Raw genomic sequence first — 24,066 nt, 5'->3', positions numbered from 1 at the left:
ATATCAAGTTTTCACTCGGTACCAATCAAATGTTGTCAAGGTCTCTGTTAACAAAAAGGAAGGAGAATCCTTGTTTCATTCCTAATTAACAAAATTAAGGTTACTGTCTGTGCCTGTGTCTCTGTTTGTCTCTTTCTTTAAGAAGATGTGTAAGTGCATGTATTCCAAAATGTCTGTGTAAAAAATATCTATATATAAACAGTACACAAATTGGTAAATTGTAATATATATTGGGCCAATGTAAACAATACACAAATTGGTAAATTGTAATATATATTAGGCCAATGTAAACAATACACAAATTGGTAAATTGTAATATATATTAGGCCAATGTAAACAATACACAAATTGGTAAATTGTAATATATATTAGGCCAATGTAAACAATACACAAATTGGTAAATTGTAATGTATATCAGGCAAATCTGTTGGGTCTTATGACAAAAATAGGAAATATACATATCTACAGCTGTCAGTTATTTCAGAGATAAAAATAGCCTTTTCATAATTAATAGCACAGACATTCTCATTTGAATCCATGAAACATTAATGCCAAAAAATAAGGGGATAAAATGCTGTGAAAAAAATATTTGAAAAAGTCCACTGAGAGATGACAAGAATTATTCAGAGAAAAAAACCATGACAGAAACTAAATTATTGTGGAAAAGACATAAAAATCAATGGTCATTTGGGTGTATAAGAATTAAAGAGATATATGTATTTATTACATATTTCATAATGAGATACTGAAATATATCAGTGGGAGAAAACTGATATCACCACAGAGGCAGTACCACTTTTATCGCTACAGTTGTGATGTCCCTTTTGAAGCTATGTTTTTTACTATACTTAGGAAACATTTGTCGATATGTATGTTATTAGAACCTGCATTTCCGTATTTATGCCTAATTTATTTTTCTTCACTTTCTGCCCATTCACACACCTTCCCTCCCCCTCTCTCTCTCTCCCTCCACATCGGCAATGTATAGATCCTGTAGACCCTCTATAGGGTACATTTACGCAGAAAATGAGGTGCCATCAACAAATGCATATAAATGAACTCCAAACAAAAAAAGCAGACTTCAAATATTAACTTTTTTATATAATTAATTTTCTACATGAATGATGGAAACCGTCAGAGACTGAATCTACAGAACCACAGAGTAATGCATACCTGTAACGCCCTTTGACAAATGGTTCATAAGTTTTGAAAACAAACTTGTGATTAATTACAAAGATACAATCTGTTAAGCAGCGATTTTAACTTGCATCACAATCTTGCAAAAATTTTTTAATGACAATCAGAAATTTAATACAGCATAAGCTACTGAGCTAGACTGTAAGGTTGTCAAGGCCACACAAAAATTTACATTTCAATGTAGACTTAACTTGGAGAATGAAAATCATTATAAGTAAACTATATTTACAATCTTTTGTTTCTTGTTATTATGCTCTAAGATTGTTAGTTACAACAGTTTTGTTATGTTTTTAGTTACTCCACCCAAACATTATTAATCCACGCATGAAATGTGTTAACAAAAATGTGTGTGGACTACGTGAGTGTGGGTGATCTAGATTTTGAATGCAGATTTAACAATTTTCAAGTCATATTACTATGATGTCTGCAGTGTGGCAGTTTAGTAATGTCTAGCACTGGGGCATCATGCATCAGACATGTAGCATCTTGTCCCACCCAGTCACATTATCCTAACACCAGATCGACCAGTCCTAACACTAACCTCTTAATGCCAAGCGAGGCAGCTGCTAGTACTATTTTATAAGTCTTCAGTATGACCTGGCCAGGATTTGAACACAGGATCTTCCGCATCTGAGACGAAGCTCTAACCACTTGGGAAACCAGAGTGGGATGTTAAAAAAACAAAATCTTTTCATTTTCATACAGTCATCATTTTGACAAAATACACAATATGAAGCATGTGTACAAGCTAAATTTGTAAGACATTACTGTCTCAAAGTCATTGTAAAATTCAGTACTTCATTTTACTGATTCTAGTAATGCAGCTCTTAATTGCATTGGCATCAGAATGGAGAAAACCCATGCCAATCAACAGCTTCTGTTTTTCAAATATATACAATAAAAATAAAATTTATATACTTTTGTGTAGACATATCAATATATTTCACTCCTGAAATAGAAACATTCTGTATTGCCACTTGTGAAATCACCACTCAAGACAATATAATGTTAACGCTTCCTTCATAAAATATTTCTATATAAGTACTTATAAAAATGTACATATCATCTATGTATGTATATGGTACCATATTATATTATTTCAACACAATAATGGTTGCATGGTACCAATTAAAGGTAAAATTAAAAAGTAAAAGTGAAGAATTGCACAAACCCTTTCAAACATATATCAACATAAGGAACAAAACAAGATACACATACATGTATAACTATTACAGTAAAACTGTTAAAATTCCATAAAAAGTACATATAAAAAACACACCAAAAAGTAAAGGTAACACATGTAAAATCCTTAAAACATACTATTCATAAAATATGTATTTTTACTGAAATGACTTTGCAATCAATACATTAGTACATTATTAACTGGTTGGTTCCTAAATGGCATCACACATAACATAACTTTGGACATTTTAAAAATAAATTTAATGGTAAATTTGAGAATTGTGGCTGTAGTTAAATTTTATTGGTGAAATGATTTTTAATCTACGCACCATGCTCCTCAAAAAGAATTTAACAGTACAGCACAAAAATGATTATGTGGTGCCAACCATAAACAAAACTCTAAAAATGTAAGTAGAATTGCACAAAAAATGATGATGATGATGTACCCTTCCAAAATAAATGTAAGCATGATGTAATGGAAGATAATATATATTCCCTCAAAAAGTCCAGGCTTTTCTTGTGTGGTACATCATCAGAAAGATGCTTAAAAGAACTGACATAAAAATCGTAAGTTTCACAGAATGGATGTCTATACACCCAACAAGATTGTATTCCACTGTCATTGGAGGAGTATGCATTCTGATGAGATTCACTTTCAGGAGGCATGGATGTGTCAGGTCTGTGTGTCCTACTAATTAGCACTACACCAACCCATCTATGCTATTTATTCTAAATGAAGGATGACACTCCCCAGTGATGGATTTGACCTAATGAAGCTTGTCTCTGTAGTTTTCATCCACATGCTCTGCCAAGTATACAGACCATGCTGATTTATATAATATTTATAATCAGTATAAGTTACTGGTTTTGAGTAACAATGGAGTAACTGACAGCAGTACAAGGTTCATATATCAATAATTACCTCGATCAGCCATTATTGGTAAGGCCATACAAACAGCATGCAGACCACTCATCTAGTGCCTGTACTAATTCAATTACATAATACACAGTTAACCAGCTTTGTGTAACATAACACATTACACAATGTAAATTCATTAACTTAGAATGTTACTATTGAATAAACAAATCTTTTCATTCCTTCTTCCATCTGGATTAGTCAGTTGTTGTTATTGTGGGGTTTAATGCCATTTTTCAGCACACAATAGGCTATGCATGGCAGCCAGTATTAATGGTGGAGGAAGAACCCGGCAAAACCCCGGGAAGAACCACCGACTTACGAGAAGCTACTGGCAAGCTTTCTCACACACCCACATTGGTGGATTGGTCAGAAAGCATCTTCTGAGTAGGCTAAGATGTATACAAGTCCATTATGACTGAATCTATGTAATAATAAACACAATTACTTAGTCCATCTTAGCAAAACAAATGAACATCACAGTGACTAATTTTTGTTTTATAGGTGTAGTAATAACAAAGATGCATTCAATTACCAAGTTTTATGACTGGAACATATACCCAACAAATAAATGAAATTGAAAAAGCAAGATGTCAAAAAAGTCAATGAAGCATAACATATAGGTCAAAGAGACCTCTTTTTCTTAAAAGGATCTAGAACATTGCATCCACTCACTAAGGTTCATAATTTTAGGTAGGACAGTATGCATATAACATGCCCAAAACTTATAGTAATGAGCCAAATGAAAAATCTTAACTGTTGCTAATAAATGATGAAATATAGGTCACAATGAACCACTTTGTTTTGAGGGTGTGGTAGTGATAGAGATGTATATCACTATAAGTATCATTGTATGAACAGTGCATGGGAAATGAACATGAAACACATTACTTGAAACCATGTCAATGAGGCATAAAATATGGGCCATAATGACTTACTATTGAAATGACTTACAACTGAAATGAAGGCATAGTGCCCATCGAGATGCACTCCCTTGTATCATGATTCTAAACATTAAAAAAAAAATTCACCTGAAGAGATTTTTTCAGGAATATTTTGGATTCAATTCATATTAGTGTATGTTTTACAAAATTGTTGACTTTGCTTCTTTTTGTTACTTGGTTTATGACCAAAGAGTCATAACAATAGGTGCAAAATCTGTATCATGACCGCACAAAATTAACCTAACCCAGAAAAATGTGAAATGTGAGTCAGTGATATTTCTTTGTTGTAAAGCTTACAAAATTAAGGAGTATCCTTTGCAAAGACAAAAGCATATGCTCATCTAGTTTGACTAGTCTGGCATGAACCGAACTTGAGAAATAAGCATTCAACGCAAAATTTATGCAACATCAGGAAAATGTGAATATGAAAAATACCATTTTGTGTTGAGGCTGTAGAACCCCTCAAGATGCATTCCATCATCAAGATCATGATTCCAGGTTAACAGTATTTATACAGTATGGAAAATACCTTTGCCAAATGCAAAAGCATAGCCAAGAACATACAACTACTGCATATGTGCTAAGTTAACCACCTCAGCCCCTTCCCTAGTGAGGAGGTATTATAAAATCCAATCAAAACTGCTGCCTAAGATTTAGGAAGCATAAATGGTCACCAGTAAGTGAGAGTGTATGTATGTATTTACTTTAATCTGTGTGCATGCTGATGCAAACACAATGCTGACTGTGTATGGGGAGTGGAGGTGTAGTACAATAACTTATCTCCACTTTTGTAGAATTGAACTGAAGAAGCTTATTTTGTAAAATAAAATAAAAAACATTTAAATTGCATAAAAATCTAATTAGGTTGCCTACATATGGATAAAAAATAGAAGCCAAACTGTGGTAAAAGCATAGAAGCCAAATTGTATTTGCCTATGTGAAGTTGTTTAATTTAGCACATTCTAAAAATTGCTGAGCAGGTAACCAGTCATTATGAAGGCCACACCACTAGTCCTGAGGTCTAAAAGTTTTTGGATAGGTGTAATAACTAGTCCTTATGAAGGCCACACCACTAGTCCTAAGGTCTAAAAGTTTTTGGATAGGTGTAATAACTAGTCCTTATGAAGGCCACACCACTAGTCCTGAGGTCTAAAAGTTTTTGGATAGGTGTAATAACTAGTCCTTATGAAGGCCACACCACTAGTCCTAAGGTCTAAAAGTTTTTGGATAGGTGTAATAACTAGTCCTTATGAAGGCCACACCACTAGTCCTGAGGTCTAAAAGTTTTTGGATAGGTGTAATAACTAGTCCTTATGAAGACCACACCACTAGTCCTAAGGTCTAAAAGTTTTTGGATAGGTGTAATAACTAGTCCTTATGAAGACCACACCACTAGTCCTAAGGTCTAAAAGTTTTTGGATAGGTGTAATAACTAGTCCTTATGAAGACCACACCACTAGTCCTGAGGTCTAAACGTTTTTGGATAGGTGTAATAACTAGTCCTTATGAAGGCCACACCACTATTCCTGAGGTCTAAACGTTTCTGCATAGGCGTATAACTAGTCCTTATGAAGACCACACCACTAGTCCTGAGGACCAAAAGTTTTTGGATAGGTGTAATAACCAGTCCTTATGAAGGCCACACCACTAGTCCTTATGAAGGCTATACCACTAGTCATGAGGTGTTAAAATTGTTGGACAGTTCTAATAAATACCCAGCCCTTAAGAACATCATACTAAAAGTCCTGATATCAAAATTTTTTTGCATAGGTGTAATAACTAGCCCTTATGAAGGCCATACTGCTAGTCCTCAGGTCTGAAAATTGTTCCATAGGTGCAATAACCAACTAGTCCTTTTGAAATTCATAGTTCTAACTCTGATGTCTAAATATTGTCAGACATGTGTAATAACCAACTAGTCCTTGTGAAAGTCATACTATGAGGTCTAAATATTGACAGACAAGTGTAATAACTAAATAGTCCTTGTGAAAGTCATACTATGAGGTCTAAATATTGACAGACAAGTGTAATAACCAACTAGTCCTTGTGAAAGTCATACTATGAGGTCTAAATATTGACAGACAAGTGTAATAACTAGTCCTTATGAAGGTCATATTACTAGTCCTGGGTATTATCTGGAGCTAGATGGATGTATGTACCAATTTTATAAATTCCAAATCAGTTGGCTCACCAATAAACAATGTTGTAGAAGAATTTGGTGTTTGAAATGTGACCAGTGCACCAATATTACTCTCTATCTAATGTATGAATATTCAACTCCAAACTGTCACAAATAATCATAACATCAAGGCATTTTGTTGCTGGATGAAAAGTGATACCGATGTCTTGTAATGCTGCCATAGCTGAGATCAACATTAGATAAAAACCTTGCATTTGACTATTTGAGAACATTAGTGACGCTTTTACTGTTGAGAAACGTTTAACCATGACACATCAGTGTTGCCAGTAAATCTGATATTGGCAACAGTAAAACAAACCACAATGCCTGAAAAAGCTGCACTAGAATTTCATACTCATTCTATGTATTATTGATTAACAATGCTTCTGAGCAATTTTTCAAAATTATATGCATAACATTCACTGGGGTTAGATGCCACACAGAACAAGCGGTCACAATGACCTCAAAGTCACTGAAATTTGTTAGAAGTCTCCTGCGGTTTGAACCAATCACAAAGTGTGATACATTACAAGAAAATCATTTGCAATACATGTACACTTTATTGCCACTGATAAACTTTGTCAATGACCTTTGACTTTTATCAACAGTCACTGATCATAAATTATGTGTTCTAACTTGTGTCCAAAGGCCAATGATAAATCATTATTGATATAGTATGTATATATGAGATTGATTGATAGTGAGATGGATGGAAAGACTAGCAACAGAGTCAAAAATGAACTACTAGCTATAATTACAATTTGGAACCATTTTATTCTTTATTCCTTTGTATATGGAAAAATCTTAACAACATTTTTTTAAATAAATACTCATGAATAATGTCGTCAATTTTAAATGCAATTTCAGTTTGTGGAGAATGAATGCTTTATGACTATTTTCTTTCAACCAAAGAATATTAACTTGAATGCAATAAATCTTCTATCAGCACAGCCTTAGCAAATACTAAATTAATTTTCTATGATCTCTTTAATACTGTGTCAAAAATGTGTTCTTCTAATACCCTGCACTAGGAAGCACATCCATAGAATATGACAAAAAAATGTATTTCTTATGTTGTAATTTCAAACCCTGCTGATAGATAGATAGATAGATTGATAGTTATATATATATATATATATATATATATATATATACACACACACACACACACACATACATTAGACGCTGATACATACACAAAAAAGCAATGGTCTGAGCTTAAATATAAAGGTAACTTTACAAGACAAGCATGTGATGAACTGAAGAAAGAAAAACACATTGTTGATCTCTTTAACGTATTCTAAATAAGTTAACAAGCCCCTTTGAAAAGGTATTTTCTAACAGATAGTTAATTAAAAACTATGCTATGTTTTTGTTTAAATCAAAAATGGTATTTTGGTTTTAAATACAAAGTTTTTAGGACCAGTGTATAACATCATTTGTGTACCTGCGACAAGACATATAATGAGATGAGATGAAGAATATCTACTTAGGTAATAATCGCATGGCTAAACAAATCCATTCTCAAAATTACATGTATAATGGTGTATTAGATATCAAAACTTAAATTAAGCACAACAAAATAAATTAAGAAACTCATTCATATAAAGATATCTGCAGAAAGTAGCACATTTATAACAGTAACAGCAAATACTTACACAATATATAGATCCATATGTGTGTTGTTATAATGCCACCCTCACTTACTGCAAACAAACTGCCCAAAATGGATTTCTAAACCACATAACTTGAGTCGTACCACCACCTTTGCATACCAACATTCACAAGTCTAAAATTGGGACAAAATGCCATTTTCTACACTAAATAATTTCATTATCATGCCAGCTGGTTCCACCATACACTAAAATATTACTCAATATTGTAATTATTTTCAAGCAGCAATTTACATTTAGTGTATTTGTATATATTTAGTGTATAATATAATTAATATGTAACTTTCTTTTTACTTGTCTATCCAGTCTCTTAATCATCAATGCCTTTATACATCAGTCTCAGTATAATGAAAATTTCCTACATGAATGAATGATGGCATTATAACAACTGTAGATTGTAGTTAATATGGTTTCAATTATAAGTTCATGCATTACATTATAGGCCTACACATTATAGTGCATCCCCCAGGGGTGTAAAACTAAGGGTCAGAAAAAAACCTTGGTTTCAGAACTGGGGAAAAAATGCAAAATGTGGGTGTCAAAAATTTACTGACAAATTTTCAACTGACCCTTACTTTTTCAGCGTGAGATAGGAAATTGCAACTAGTACTACATACTCTCTCTCTTTCTGTTTCAATACAAAAAAAACTCCACAAAAAACAACTAACAAACAATTGTACTGTCCAATCATGGAGTAATTGTATTAGTTCATTTTCCTTTTAAAGTCATACTTTTAAGAATCTTCATCTTTTTGTAGCAACACTATAGACCAACACATTACATATATAATTATACATATGTAAGCCAATACAAAAACCCAAATAAATCTTTTTAATGGCATTTAATTTATTGCCTGTCATGACATATGAACTTTCATCGGTTTTATTTTACTTTGTCCTAGAACACAAAAGGATTGTTCCCTTTTGCAGTCTTTGCCATCATGCTATATCAGAAGTCACACCAGTAATCCCAATGGATGTACAGTATTCCAGTAAAAGGAATTATTTTCTTCATTTTTCATCAAAGTTAGATCCACAGTTACTTTGTTGTGTTCTGCTTCTTTAACTTTCTTGTCTAGTGCTAATGACTGCACACTGTTTTCATCGGGAGATCATTTTCTAGTCTGACAAGCATTGAGGTTAGTTTGTCTGGACATCTTGCTGATCTAGATGGAAGTCGCATGAGAGCTTGCAAGATTAGGGGAAGCTACTCTGTCCTAACAATGCGTCTGCTCGAAGTATAAGCAATTCAGTCCATCATCCTATGCATTAGATATTTAATAAATCCTGATTACATTATGTGTTTCCTTTGCATCAAAAATATGCACGGCAACAAAATGTGTGCATCAGATATTTCCAGCCTGCATCTCTGATGCACAACTGTGTCAAATGAAAAACACTGATATTATCTGATTCTCCCATTCTTATTAAAAAAGAAATTAGGTTATTTTGGTCTAATAATTAAAAACAATGTGTACAGAATGATTGTTCTGAAATGCTATGCTCTATATTACATCAAAGAAGTAGAATGTCACTACTTCACAATGGATCTGTTGTACAAACCATATATACTCACAAGTCAAGTGCAAATACAAACTTCACAGATCCAGATCTGTCATTACATAATAAGCAGGCAGATCTTGGTCTATGCAGCCTGTTTGGAATGATTGGTAGAATAAACACAGACTGTAATCAGCTGGAGCATTGTGATGGCATATCAGACTGTTTGCAGTTGGACTAGACTTGCACGGAAGTGTAAATGGTATAGTACAAGTCATACAGGTCATTTAGGCATTCAGTACCAACTATTTTAATTATGTGCATCAAGGTTTGGAATTTTATTACAAATACCTTTAAATGGCAATTATTCGCTTTATTTTGGATCCTCGTATAAAACATTAAATAATATGGATTCAATAGACTGGTTAAACTATATTTAGTATTAAATTTTACAACAATTAATTTTTAACTTAATTTGACTAATTGTGCTACATGATCACACTGACAAAGAAAAATAAGATCAGTGCCAATCTTAAATTTTCTCAAATGTCTGTTCTTCTGGCAAAAGTTAATTAATGAAACAAACACTTATTTCTACATGAATCACTCAATTTAGCACCAAAATAACTTCATTATCACTAACTTTCATTTCAATCGATAACTTTTGCATTAAGAACTTCTATATCATAAATACACCATATCTTATAACAACTGCTCAATGGTATTAAAGTGAATAAAACTGCATCACATTTCGTTGTCTCAATGAATTCCTGAGAAATGGTTGCTTGAACAAATTTCAGATTTAAAGAAAACTTTAAAAAATGTAGTAACCAGCCATTTGAATGAACTGTTATGGCTATTATTCAATGATTTGTTTTCTATAAATTTAGTCAGATGACAGTGATTCATGGATATCACCTCCAAACATGTCTTGGCCTAAATCCATGAAACTTAAAATTGACCACTACATGTTTGCCACTTCCACCCCCACCCCCCCAAATAATTCAGCAGGTACCCCTGACAACAGTAGTTTTTCACATACAACATCAAAATGATAGTCTTGTCTTTCACCAACACTGAAGGCCAAGAGTATAAATATGAACACTACGAGATTAATACCATTGTCTCTAACAGCTTGATGTACTTTCCAACATAATGTGCCTGCAGATCTGGGTCTATGGAGGTTATTAGGAGTGATCACTGGAACAAACAACATGGACCCCGATCTACTGACACATTGTACAATGGTAAATCAGGTCAATGTAGTCTGCAGTTGGACTCATAATTAAGTACATACAGTATGCCGAGTTGGATCAATAAGAATCTAGTTCAGGAGCTGCAACTTTGCTAAACACTGTTGTAAATGATCCAATCACCCATACAATAGTATATCTGCATGACTCATGTTTTAGCTATCACTATCTGAACTACTTTCCGATAGGTAAATCTTATTAATGGTATTTCTAGCTGACGTCTGACCAGAGCAAGATGCTCTCTTGTGAACTTGGTTTGGTTCCTTTGCTTGTCTCATTGATGCTTCCTTGGATTTTGAATTTCTCTCCTTTGTTTGTGTTACTGTTGCAGTTTTCTTGCCTTTCTTCTCTCTCTTACCTGAAAGGTCATTCATATCTACCTGAATTAACCAATCATCTGAACCAGACTCGCTATCAGAACATCCAATTGCTCTCTCAAAATCCTTTGCATTCAATGATATTATTCCTTTCCTTCTTTTGGGAGGAATTACAGAGTTCTCTTCCTTTGCCAATGAGTTACCTTCCCCGTGGCTCTTTGATTTAGGACCTATTCCTCTCTTTACTGGAGCTTTTCCCTTTCTCTGAGATAGACTGACTCCACTCTTATTTTCTTCATCTTCATCCCCCTCATCCAGTATGAACCCTCCCTCTAACTTTTCTTCCTCTTCACTGGAACTTTCCTCGGACAGATCCACTTCATCTTTCCATCCAGTCACAGAACTGTTATTTTTCTTTCCATCTTTTTTCACTGACTCAGCTTTGGTGCACTTTCCTTTTCCTTTGCCCTTTCCCTTCCCTTTTCCTCTTGATTTCATTTGAATCTTCTTTGCCTCCCTCTTCTTTACATCAATTTCCTCCATACCATCTGCTGATTGAGATGGCTTCAAAAATGTCTTTACTACATTCTGAAGCCTCTTACTCTTGATTCTCTCTGGTTCTATAAAGTTCTCAGGTCGAAAGAAACTTCTGATGGACAACTGAGTCTGACATATAAAAAAAGCAAATGAAACAGGTCAATACAATTACTATATAAATGAATCAATTAGAATAACAGGAACTTGAAAAGGATGAAAAAGTACCAAACTAAGAGAATACAGAATGGTGTATAAAGTATTACATTGAAATACCATATATACTTGCTTGTGAGAAGAGTCCAACTGCAAACTGCACAGATCCAGATCTGCCACCACATAATGTGCTGGCAGATCTGGATTGATACAGTCTGTTAGTTGAACAAACAACACTGACTCTGATCTGCAGGTGCATTATGCTACAGCAGATCAGGATCTTTTGTTTTTTTGCAGTTGAGTGTCCTTCTAAATGAGTATATATGGTACAGTTAAATTAGCTTTATATATATATATATATATATATATATATATATATATATATATATATATATATATATATATATATATGTATCTTTTGGATTTATCTTGATAAACATACCGCTTCATACAATTGTGGAAGTTAAAGACCAAATGAAATTATCAAAGACTGTAACACTCAGCTCAGCTTAATATGGGCAAGTAAGTGTGTCACAGAACAATCTGTTTTTGCCTTAAAACCATTTAATCCCATCCATCAAGGGCTTAAGGAAACATAAAGCAAATAAAATGCTTCAACTGAATATTAACATAAATCTTCTAAGACTGACCTTGATGACCAACCTCAAAGGAATAAGTGAGAATGTCAAAATATGTTTTGTCTTTGCTTTGCGTGTGTATGTTTTTTTGATTTTTAACATTGCTTTATCAATTTGAATCATAGTGCTACGATGTCTGCAGTGGGGCAGTTTATAGTGATATCAAGTGTTGGGGCATTGTACTGCAGACATGTAGCATCATGTCCCACCCAGTCACATTATCCTGTCACCAGGCCAACCAGTCCTAACACTAACTTCTTAATGATGAGCACCAAGCGAGGCAGCTGCCAGTACCATTTGTGCAAGTCTTTGGTATGACTTGGCAAGGGTCATAACCAGTGACCTCCTGCATCATAGGTGGATACTCTAACCACCATTTTTATAAGTTTCTGGCATGAATCTCTTTCACATTGTAATGTTTAATCGCAAGTAGGAACAGATTCCAACAAGGACACATATGGATAGGTGCCAATGAAAACTTTTAACAAAACATTAATGTCAATCTTGTATGACTGGCATTGATTCCAAGGTCAAATCAGCAAGTATGTGTGTTGCATAATTAACTGTCTTTGCTTCGTAAAGATTCCTTCATCTTGTGAACATTCTACTGAAGGGTTTATGAAGCAGCAAATGAGGAACATTTACCAAAACCTTAAAACAAATATTCTCTAGGAACTTGATCCCAAGGTATTGAACAAGCATGTGTTTCGCAGACTGAATTATTTTTCTTTATAATAATAACTTCTGAGTACAAACATGATCTATTAAGGGATTTAGCAGATAAAATCAAATGACAAACTTAAACTAAATTCTCTTAAATACGCATGATCTATGTGACCATGACCCTCCAGTCAACATTGTCAACAAAGTCTGTTACATGCTGGACCTGTTTTCGAGCATTATTCCAAATCCTAAGAGGGCGTGACAAAATGGTAATGGAAATAAAAGGGAAGCAAAAAATGGTAACCCCTATGTTAACTGAAGTTGTGGAAGGAAGGACATATGATTGTACAAATGGATGGATGGACAGATGCCAAGGTGGTCAATGTAATGAGGTTCTACCAAGCCAAGAGGCCACTGCTGCTGCTATCACTGCCCAAATTTTTTTTACCTACATCTCTCCATCTGTTAACATAAGCAAAACAAATTAGAAATTTACTTGTGGAATGCAGATGCCTTTGATCTAAAAGCAAATAAGGTGCAAAAGACAGACAGATAATGCTATCAAATTTATACAAAATTGTAGACATATACACAACCACTGGAACACAAAATACTTATAAAATCCAAAAAGAAATATTCTACACAGTAATTCTGATTCCTTGGTAAGACTATATACCTGTTTACCTAAACTATCACCTGAATGTTTACAAAAGAAAGAATCAAGAAACTTCAGCATGACAAAGTGTTTCATGGAATAAGGACCGACTCATTGATCTGATTATTCCATAAATTACATTACTGTAATCAAGATTATAGGATATATTAAACTTCAACTTTCATATCCAGCCATGTGTAATATGTCCTGGCATATATATATATATATATATATATATATATATATATATATATATATATATATATATATATCCTTAACATCAGTTTTACATATAGACCAAAAATTACAAACTGTGCATCACACTGCTCCAGTGAGCTTAGTGGTTAGAGTGTCTGCCTTGAATGTAGGAGGTCACAGGTTCAAACCCCTGCCGAGTCACACCAAAGACTTATACAAATGATACTAATAGCCGCCTCACTTGGCGCTCATCATTAGGAGGTGAGTGTTAGGAGTGGTTGGACTAGTGGCAGGATAATGTGATTGGGTGGAACATGATACACCTGTGCTGGACATCACTATAAACTGCCACACTGCAGACATCGTAGCAATATGACTGAAAATTTTTTATAGCTACTTTAAACATCCAAATCGCTCGCGCGCGCACACACACACACACACACACGCATACAAAGGCACTGTATATCTGATGATATTAATCGTTCTGTCATGTACTTTGTCATTTTAATAGAAGGCAGGTTCTGTAACTGGGGTAACATGAAACAATCTAATTTACATCTGTCCACGTGAGATCCTTACTGACAGACAAAGTGATGGATTGTCAGAGAGGTTAACACCATATACCTTGCCACTTGTGGTATGGCATACAAAGTATGTCAATAGAGAAAAAGATTAGTAATCAAACCGTACCTGTTTCTTGTTAAGCTGTTTCAGCACTGGCAGTAAAATCTCATCAACACGAGCTTTGGTCCAGTTTAGTTTCACAAGAGCAAATGTAAGACTTGTTAAGGTAGAATTGAGGAAACACACTATCGTATCTTCCACTAAATTTATACCTAGTTTTGTGTATTTCAAGATCTGAGAATATCCAAAATTACTAAATTTTTAACAAATTCAATTAAATCCGAGTTACAAGCAAGAGGCAAAATACAGAAGGCCCCATTCTCCACAAATGACTCAGCAGGGATTTTAAACAGTAAAAGTTAAGTCTTGTAGGGGACATAACTCTTCCAAATGGTGATATTGAATAAATAGAAACCCCAATTCAATCAAACTCTCAACAATATTAAGGTGCATGATAACTCTGGGAAATAAATGCAATATTCCTTAGAGTTATACAGCTGGGCACTCAGGGATCATAACTTTTCTGAATAACAATGTGGAGCACTTAAAATTACTCATTCAATATCCCATTAACATAAAGCTGCTTGTCAAACTTTGCTGAAATCCAACAAAACTTAGTAAATGTTACGCTGAAGAAGCCAAAGACAGAAGGATGGCCAATTCTTACTGCTGACCTCCTGACTACAAGATAACCATAACTTTTAAGATTTTAACCAGATTTGGTATTTGGCTTCAGATTTATGAAACCATGAGTTAGTTTAAATTGTAGCATTACACAGCATCATTTACAGGAGTTGTGGCTCCTGACTAACCAATCTTCTGTCTTTGTTTTTTTTTTATTTTATTAGTATTATTTAATTTAAATAGAGCTTGACATGCAGCTTTATATTAATGGGATACTGAATGAGTAACTTTCAATGTTCCATATTGTTTTTTTGCATGAAAAATAATGCTAGGCAATAGCTATAGGTAATTTATTGCTGCTATTAAAGCTGTAACAGAATTTATTGAATGGATCTTGAGCTATGCTATTACAAGGAACTTCATTATCAAGGGCCATAACTCTGTCTGAAACATATAGACTATGAGCCAGTGCACATACCAAATTGAACAGGAATATGTTAAGCAGCTATGCTATGCTGGTTACAATAATCTGCAGTAGTGGAAATGTAACAGTGATGAGAAAAGGGCAATAACTCTGTCAAACTGGACCTGAAAAGATGAAATCTTTAAAAGGCACATCTAAATGCAATAGGTAATTCACCTACCAAACAGCATTCATTTATGATGGGTATAAAAAAAGTAGATAAGACAGACAGATAAACAAATGGACTAACTGTAAAGGTGGTACTGAGGGTCTCCCATATCTCACTGCGTGGTCCTATAAATGATAAAGACATCAAACATGGTGGTACACAGTAGATTAACAGATAAAGATTACCAAAACATTACCTCTGTTATGGGATCATCTGTCCTGAACAACAATCTGGAAAACTATAAACAAACAATCTGAAATTTTGTGATGTTCCTTTTTTTAAAAAATACCCTCCAATGCTTTTGGTCTATGACAAAAATAAATTTCCTTTTTCTTTATTATTTTTTCCCATACATATTTTTTTTAAATGTACAAATTTTCATACTTAATATAAAATATATTTATTCACTCTTCCCCATACTATAATAAAACGAGAAGGAAAAAACCCGAGCCTATATGGTATATTAAGCAGATTTCATCCCAAAATGCAACTACTACATTTGTGATATGGTTCCATACTGTATTTTTGTTATATCACAATGCAAATACAATTAAAATAATATTCCATAATTTGTACTGTCATGAAAGATGAATGGAAAAGCAGAGAGGTATAATTAAACTGGAGAATTTTAAACTACTTTTTACATTCAACATAATATATGAAACATATTGCTAATGCTTACTTTTGTCAGGTCCAACTGCAAACTGCACAGATCTAGGTCTGCCATCAGATAACATGCTGACAGATCTAGATTTGCCATCAGAAAACATGCTGACAGATCTAGATTTATCATCAGATAACATGCTGACAGATCTAGATCTGCCCTCGGATAACATGCTGACAGATCTAGATCTGCCATCACATAACATGCTGACAGATCTAGATTTGCCATCAGATAACATGCTGATAGATCTAGATCTGCCATCAAATAACATGCTGACAGATCTAGATTTGCCCTCAGAAATGCTGACAGATCATGATCTGCCATCAGAAAACATGATGACAGATCTAGATTTGCCATCAGATAAAATGCTGGCAAATCTAGATCTGCCATCAGATAACATGCTGGCAAATCTAGATCTGCCATCAGATAACATGTTGACAGATCTAGATCTGCCATCAGACAACATGCTGGCAGACCTACATTTGCCATCAGAAAACATGCCAAAAGATCTGGATATATGCAGTTGGTCAGCAGAACAAATACCAATGACCCAGATCTACCAGATCATTATGCTATGGCAGAACTAGGTCTATCTTGCTGCAGCTGGACTTGACTTATAAGCATGTATATATGGTAACAAAGTTAGTAGTAAGTACTAAAGAGGGCTGTGCAAGAAAACTGCAGTTATCAGCATGGATGTTGCATTATATACCTTTTCAGTTAACTGTGTTACAATCAATACCATAAAATGTACATTCATATTCTAAAAAATGTGAAACCCTTACAATCATCCCCAAGAGAATAGTAAAATTTGTTTTTAAAAATATGAATAAATAAAAGCATAAAATACAAATATTGTACTTTACAGTTACTCATATTTAACCAATTACCATGTTGTTTGTAAACAGATTCTTCTGTCTACGATTCATTTTAATTAGTAACTAAATATAACAACAATGCCTAAGAAATAATTGTACCAGTGAATACAAAGTGAACGGGTACAGCTTAATGGGAAATATATACGTACTAGAAAAACTTATAATTAATAATTACAAGGATATTGTCTAAGTTCATCAAGGTCTGGCATGGACCAAGAAAATGTTTCCTCTGAGTCATCTACCACTGGACTCATGTAGGCCTCAACCACTTTAGGGCTGGGGAACCCTGCAATAGAAAACTGTGTATATGAATAGTCTTGAATAATACTGATGTATTTGCTTGCCAAAGTCAAATTGGTGAGATATTTTCACCAGACTGTCAAAGGGAAAGCACTCATTATGTTACACATATCAATTTCCATTACAATTGCCATGAAACCTTTGAATCATATTATTATTGTGAAAATACAAGTGAAGATGATTGATGATGCATACATGAACTGAAACTAACCAAGCATTAATTTATACTAAGTCTCAATCAGTCAGATGCATGAATGCTACATTAAACTTAATCATGTAATCTTATCTACATTAATATGAGCATCTGCTGCACCAGGAAGAATTAGCAAGTTTCATGGTGCCTATGTTTAAATGAATGTTTTCAAAATATCAACTCACTACCTGTAAAACAGTATATATTCTTTTCATTCATTGAACATTATACAAAACACATGAGTGCCAGAGAATGTGGACTGGTTCACAAAGTTAATTTACTATATTGGCTCTATCTTGCTCTTTTGGCCTGAATTTGTCAGTCTCATTGTTTTAAGGAATATCATACATTTAAGGTATTTAATTTTCACAACCTGGACAAAATTCAGTTTACAATTCCTGCATGATGAATTAAAGTTCAACTGTCTTGCAGGATAAGTGAATAAGTGACAGTTGTGCTTAAATGCTTCTTTTTACATTTAGTCTATATTTTATATATTTGGGATGACTGCTTGTGAAATACTGGGAATATTTCACTTTCAAAAAAAAATGGAAACATTTATATATATTATATTATCTATTATAACTACATGATTAACAGTCAAAATAATCCAATACCAAGAAAACATCAAAAATCATGGTGTGCATTTACTTCTTGCACTATTCAGCAAGGATCTATCCAAAGTGAGGGTCATCCCATAGAAACTTATGGGTAAAAAGAACCGTACCACTTAATACCTATAACAGCTCATGGAATGAATATTTAAAACTTCAATGAATTGGCACAGTTTGAAGATTATACACAACTTTTATGAAAAGCATAAAAAAGATCTGAGTGAATATTTTTCAGCATATAATAAATACTGATATTCTACACTCTATGTGAATTTTGTAATTAAATCAGAATAAATAAGATAAACATATTCTTCATACTAGAAGAGGGACAAAGAATAAATATGATACACATATTTTTCATACTAGAAGAGGGACTATGGGTGGATGAATGGTCCAAGGAGCTTGCCTACACAGATCACTGATATTTTACCTCTGTCTGTCTGGGATGGAGTCTTGGGTTTGGTCAACATGGGCGTGTGAGAAAGATTGCCAGTAGCTTCCCATGGGTTGGTGGTTCTTCCTAGGGTTTTCCCAGTTCTTTTTCCAACAGACATAGTGGCCACCATGTATAGCCTATCAAGCACTGAAAAATGGCTTAAAACCCATAACAACAACATACCAGAAGAACTAAATAATTCAAACTCTCATGTGTATTAGCAGTTCTCTTAAGAAACCATTTTCTCTGCCCGCCCCCCCGCCGCAACAAAAAAATATCTGTTGATAGTTCCTTAAAAATAAATCATGTTTATAAAATGCCTATTAAACAATTAATGATCAATATATGCAACTGTATGAAGTTTGATTCTAGAGAAACAAAAATACACTTCCTGCATCCCATTAGCAAGTAATTTGAAATATTAATCATGAAAGTCAACATTTTTTATGTTATTGTTCAATGTTCCACAAGTTGCTGTGCCAGAAAACTCTAAACCAAACATTAAATGTTGTTATTTTATTCACAACCCCACCCTTGTGATTTTGTAAACAAAAAGCATCAAGAATGTTTAAAAATGAAAAAAAAAACTTGGTTATTTCATTCACTAATTAATAACTTATTATTTGTCACCAGGAGGTCTGAGCATTATCATCTAGTTTGCATTTCTTTGATATTATCATCAAGTTTGCATTTCAATAATATTATCATCTAGCTTGCACTTCAGTAATATTATCATCTAGCTTGCATTTCAATATTATCAACTAGCTTGCATTTATTATCAACTAGTTTGCATTTCAATAATATTATCATCTAGTTTGCACTTCAGTAATATTATCATCTAGCTTGCATTTCAATATTATCATCTAGTTTGCAATTCAATAATATTATCATCTAGTTTGCACTTCAGTAATATTATCATCTAGCTTGCATTTCAATATTATCAACTAGCTTGCATTTCAATAATATTATCATCTAGTTTGCATTTCAATAATATTATCATCTAGTTTGCATTTCAATAATATTATCATCTAGTTTGCATTTCAATAACATTATCATCTAGTTTTGCATTTCAATAATATTATTATCTAGTTTGCATTTCAGGAATATTATCAACTAGTTTGAATTTCAATAATATTATCATCTAGTTTTTGCATTTCAATACTGTTAACAACTAAGTTGCATTTCAATACTTTTATCAGCTAGCATGCATTTCAATAATATTAATTTTATCATCTAGTTTGCATTTCAATACTATTAACAACTAGTTTGCATTTTAGCAATATTATCATCAACCTTGCATTTCAGTAATATTAATTTTAGCTGTTTTGCGTTTCAATAATATTATCATGAAATCTGCATCTCAATAATATAAACAACTAGCTTATATTATCTAGTTTGCATTTCAGTAATATTATCATCTAATTTGCATTTCAACCCAAATGGGAGTATTTGGTGTAAACAATGAGCCTGCTCACTGCCCTTTTCTGGTTGTCGGAAAGTTCCATTTTCAGTTGGGGGGGGGAGGTTTCTAGGAAAACATGTACTTAGAAGGTTAAAACTATGTCATCTGAATCCATTATTTTCAAAGTCTGGTTCTAATATTTCTCCAACAAAGTCTGAAGAAGAAGAAAAAAGTCAAGTGCTTTGACTCTTATGTACTTGAGTTCAATAAGATTTAGATCCCAAAGTTACGGACATTTATAAAATTATCTCAAGCTGCTCAGAGACACTGCACCACATCACTCATGTTGTCTGAAAATGTAGAGTTTTCCATACAATATGGATGCCGTGTTTATAAAGAAACTTCTGACTGATTTGAAACATGAACAATATGACAGTATTAGGGACCCCATGGTCACAGTTGCGTTAATGAATGAAATAACCAAGTTTTGAGCCTTTTTTTATATCCCTAAGGCTTTTAATTCTTAAATTTAAAGTTCATGAAAATTATGATTTACAATACCTGGTCGTAAATCCAGTTCTCGCAACTTGGACCTGATGGATGTTTCCTTCGGAACATTCACTTGAGTCTGTGCCTCTTCCCACCATGATCTGAAATCAAATAAACATTACCCACTGAGTGACTCAAAGATAGCAGAGGAAAAATTGAATAGTACTTCATGTAAAAATGAATTCTTGAAATAATCCTAACATAAAAAAAGAGAAAGCATCTCAGCATAAACAACAGTAAACATTGCATCAATCAAAATGTCATAAGAACTTTTCCAGATATTTTGGTTTTACAAATTTGGAGAAGGGGGTGACAATATTCATATATACGGCACACTTTTTGAACGTTTTGACCATCAACAGTGTACCGCAATGTCTGGCAATTAAGTTATAACTTATGGTAAATTATTGCTGTCCCCAATAATACAATCACCTAAATATAAACTTCACACTAATAATGATATTTCTATACAATTCTTTTCATATTCAAGATATAATTTTAATTTTCATACCGAGGCATTTTACTTATAAAAATTGCAAATTTCAGTGCTAAACAAACTTTAAAGTAAAGCTATTTCTGAGCATTTCAAAAATTTGATACCAAGAAGTCTATTATGTGACATACTTGAACTGAAAAAGTTAACAAAAAATAAAAGTTCTCAAGATCTACATCTTGGAAAAAAGTAGCTGGGCACATAACTTTCAACCTTCTGAATACTTTTCTGTCATAATTTTAATGAATACCCCAGTACTGTCACTTCTGATGGAAATCAAAATAAATGTAAATAAATGAAGATATCTCTTGTACAGAGATTACAAATATATTTGAGAATTTTGCCAGAAAGGTGAGGTTAAATTGAAATCAATGGAAATCATTTAAGAAAAAATTTTGGAGAAAAAAAAAAAAAAACTACAGAAGGCACAACTGTATCTGTGTACAATCCACATGTTTGAAATATATGAAATTGTAATAAATAACAAACTATAAAAATGCCTCACGTTCAAAATATTTGGTCAACAGAAAATGTTAATATAGCAGCAAACAAACTGATCGTACAGAATGAAAAAACTTAAGCAGATAAACTAGATTCATTTCCTTATTTGTTGAACCAGATTTTCTGGTAGTCCTACTCATTGGATCCAATAACAGTAACTGAACTTTATCTCTCATTGTTATTTTTCTTCTTTGATTTCAAAGAAAGTCGAGAAAATACTGATCTACCAATTATATTGTTGACAACCAGGGAGTACCATAAAGAGACATGTGATTATTGCCTGTTTAAGATTTTCTTACAAGCTATAAAACTATCATAGAACCTTCAAAATATGACAAAATGATTTAGACATAAATATTATTCAATTACAGTCAGAAAACGAGAGAAAGCAAGACATATGGAAGAGAGAGGAATGTTTATAAACATATCATAACCTTTTATGGGGGTAGTATAGAAATTTTAAACTGAAAACATGTCTTCTTTTTTACCTCTGCATTTCCAATTAACAACAGACAAAAAACAACTGCAAACTATGAAGTGTGAGTGTGTGTTATTTTGATGCTTAATGAAGCTTTAAACCTTTTTCATTCATACTGCTTTGATGTCTGCAGTGTAGCAGTTTTAGTGATGTCTAGCACTGGGGTATCATGCTGCAAACATGTCCCACCCAGTCGCATTATCTTGACACCAGGGTTACCAGACCTAGCACTAACATGTTAATGCCAAGTGCCTAGCGAGGCAGCTGTTAGTACCATTTTTATAAGTCTTTGGTATGACAGAATTTCATATCAATGAAATTGGGGTTTCAGGTATGGAAGAATGGAAGAAAAGTTTTTTAAACTGATACCTCCAGTTTTGACTTTGAATGTCCCTTCAGGTCAAGATAAGACTTTAACGATGTGACTATATAAGTCCCTGGTTGGACATAACTAGGGCTTTAAAAAATTTCACTAGGTCATTTTGTAACAGGGCAAAACACAATTTGTGATACAGCACTGAATCTGAATTATCATGACTTTTATGATGAATTTGATAATGTTTCAAACAACTTAGTGACTAAGACTTACCTGTTGTGTTTTCATTTATATGGCTCTAATTTAAAAGTGTACTCAATTCAACTCTATTCTGTCATTATAATGGTTATAATTTAATACGTACTCAACTCAGTTGAGTTCTATCATTATATTATCATTTAAAAGTGTACTCAATTCAGTTGAGTTCTATCATTATGCTGGTTATAATTTTAAAATGTACTCAATTCAACTGAGTTTTTATCATTATAATGATTATAATTTAAAAGTGAACTCACTTCTATCATTTTATACATGTACAGACCACAATGAAATTCTACTGATCACATTGTTGTTGTTGTAAGGTTTAATGCCATTTTTCAGCACATGATAGGTTATACATGGCGGCCAGTATTAATGGTGGAGGAAGAACCCAGGAAATCCCCGGAAAGAACCACCAACCCTCAAGAAGCTACTGGCAAGCTTTCTCACATACCCACATTGGCCGAATCTGAGACTCAAACCCACGCAGACAGAGGTGAGATGGCTGTGATCCGTAACAAAGAGCACTTTAAGCCACTTGGCCACTCAGGGTCCCCTGATCACATTATTTTCATTGATCTAACGAGTCATAATACAAAACTGACCTTGTTTACAAAAGGAGAAAGATGGTCACAACTCTTGACTAAATTATCAAAATCATATGGTTCGGCATACCTTGAATACACTGAAACAATTATTTTAGCATTTTCAATCAGCTAATTTGCAAAAATGCAAAATTACATTATTTATTTGGAGCTCTGGCCACTCAAAATATATCAGCTTTTAAATCAAACATGCAAATTTGTATTCAATACCTCAATGTGATCCTTGGCAAGCAAATGCTGGACATTGTTCAATGAGTTTCATAAATTTAATATTAAATCATTACCCAATTGAGAGTCTTTTTTATCAAGTACATTTTATTTAAGTGGAAATTATTTACATAGAAGAATGAATAATTTCATTCATTCTGACAGATTGTGCACCTTTCATTTGTTGTGCGTAAAAAGTAGTCCCAAACAAAGTTGAAATAGTAAAAGTAGATTATACATGTTTGCTAATTACAAATCAAAGAATAAGCGTCCATCGAAATAAACAGA

General features: G+C 33.4%; 1 protein-coding gene across 2 annotated transcripts in view; it reads right to left on the bottom strand.

Moving 5' to 3' along the window:
* Window positions 1-214: 214 nt before the first annotated feature.
* The window catches only part of LOC149785219 (DNA excision repair protein ERCC-5-like), a 67,304-nt gene continuing 43,452 nt past the window's right edge, over window positions 215-24,066 (bottom strand). For both annotated transcript variants that reach the window (XM_089979032.1, XM_089979033.1), the window contains 4 exons: window positions 20,933-21,021; window positions 17,610-17,712; window positions 14,695-14,779; window positions 215-11,826 (listed from right to left, as the gene is read on the bottom strand). In XM_089979032.1, coding sequence (XP_089835158.1) covers window positions 10,999-11,826; window positions 14,695-14,779; window positions 17,610-17,712; window positions 20,933-21,021 — 1,105 coding nt within the window. In that variant the 3' untranslated portion in view covers window positions 215-10,998. The remainder of the gene's footprint in view (window positions 11,827-14,694; window positions 14,780-17,609; window positions 17,713-20,932; window positions 21,022-24,066) is intronic.

The sequence above is a fragment of the Sinohyriopsis cumingii genome, chromosome 13 (genome assembly GCF_028554795.1).
Source record: "Sinohyriopsis cumingii isolate HCF-2022 chromosome 13, ASM2855479v2, whole genome shotgun sequence".
NCBI lineage: Eukaryota > Metazoa > Mollusca > Bivalvia > Unionida > Unionidae > Sinohyriopsis > Sinohyriopsis cumingii.
The sequence above is the reverse complement of the archived record's forward strand: the minus strand, read 5'-3'. Positions and strand labels throughout refer to the sequence as shown.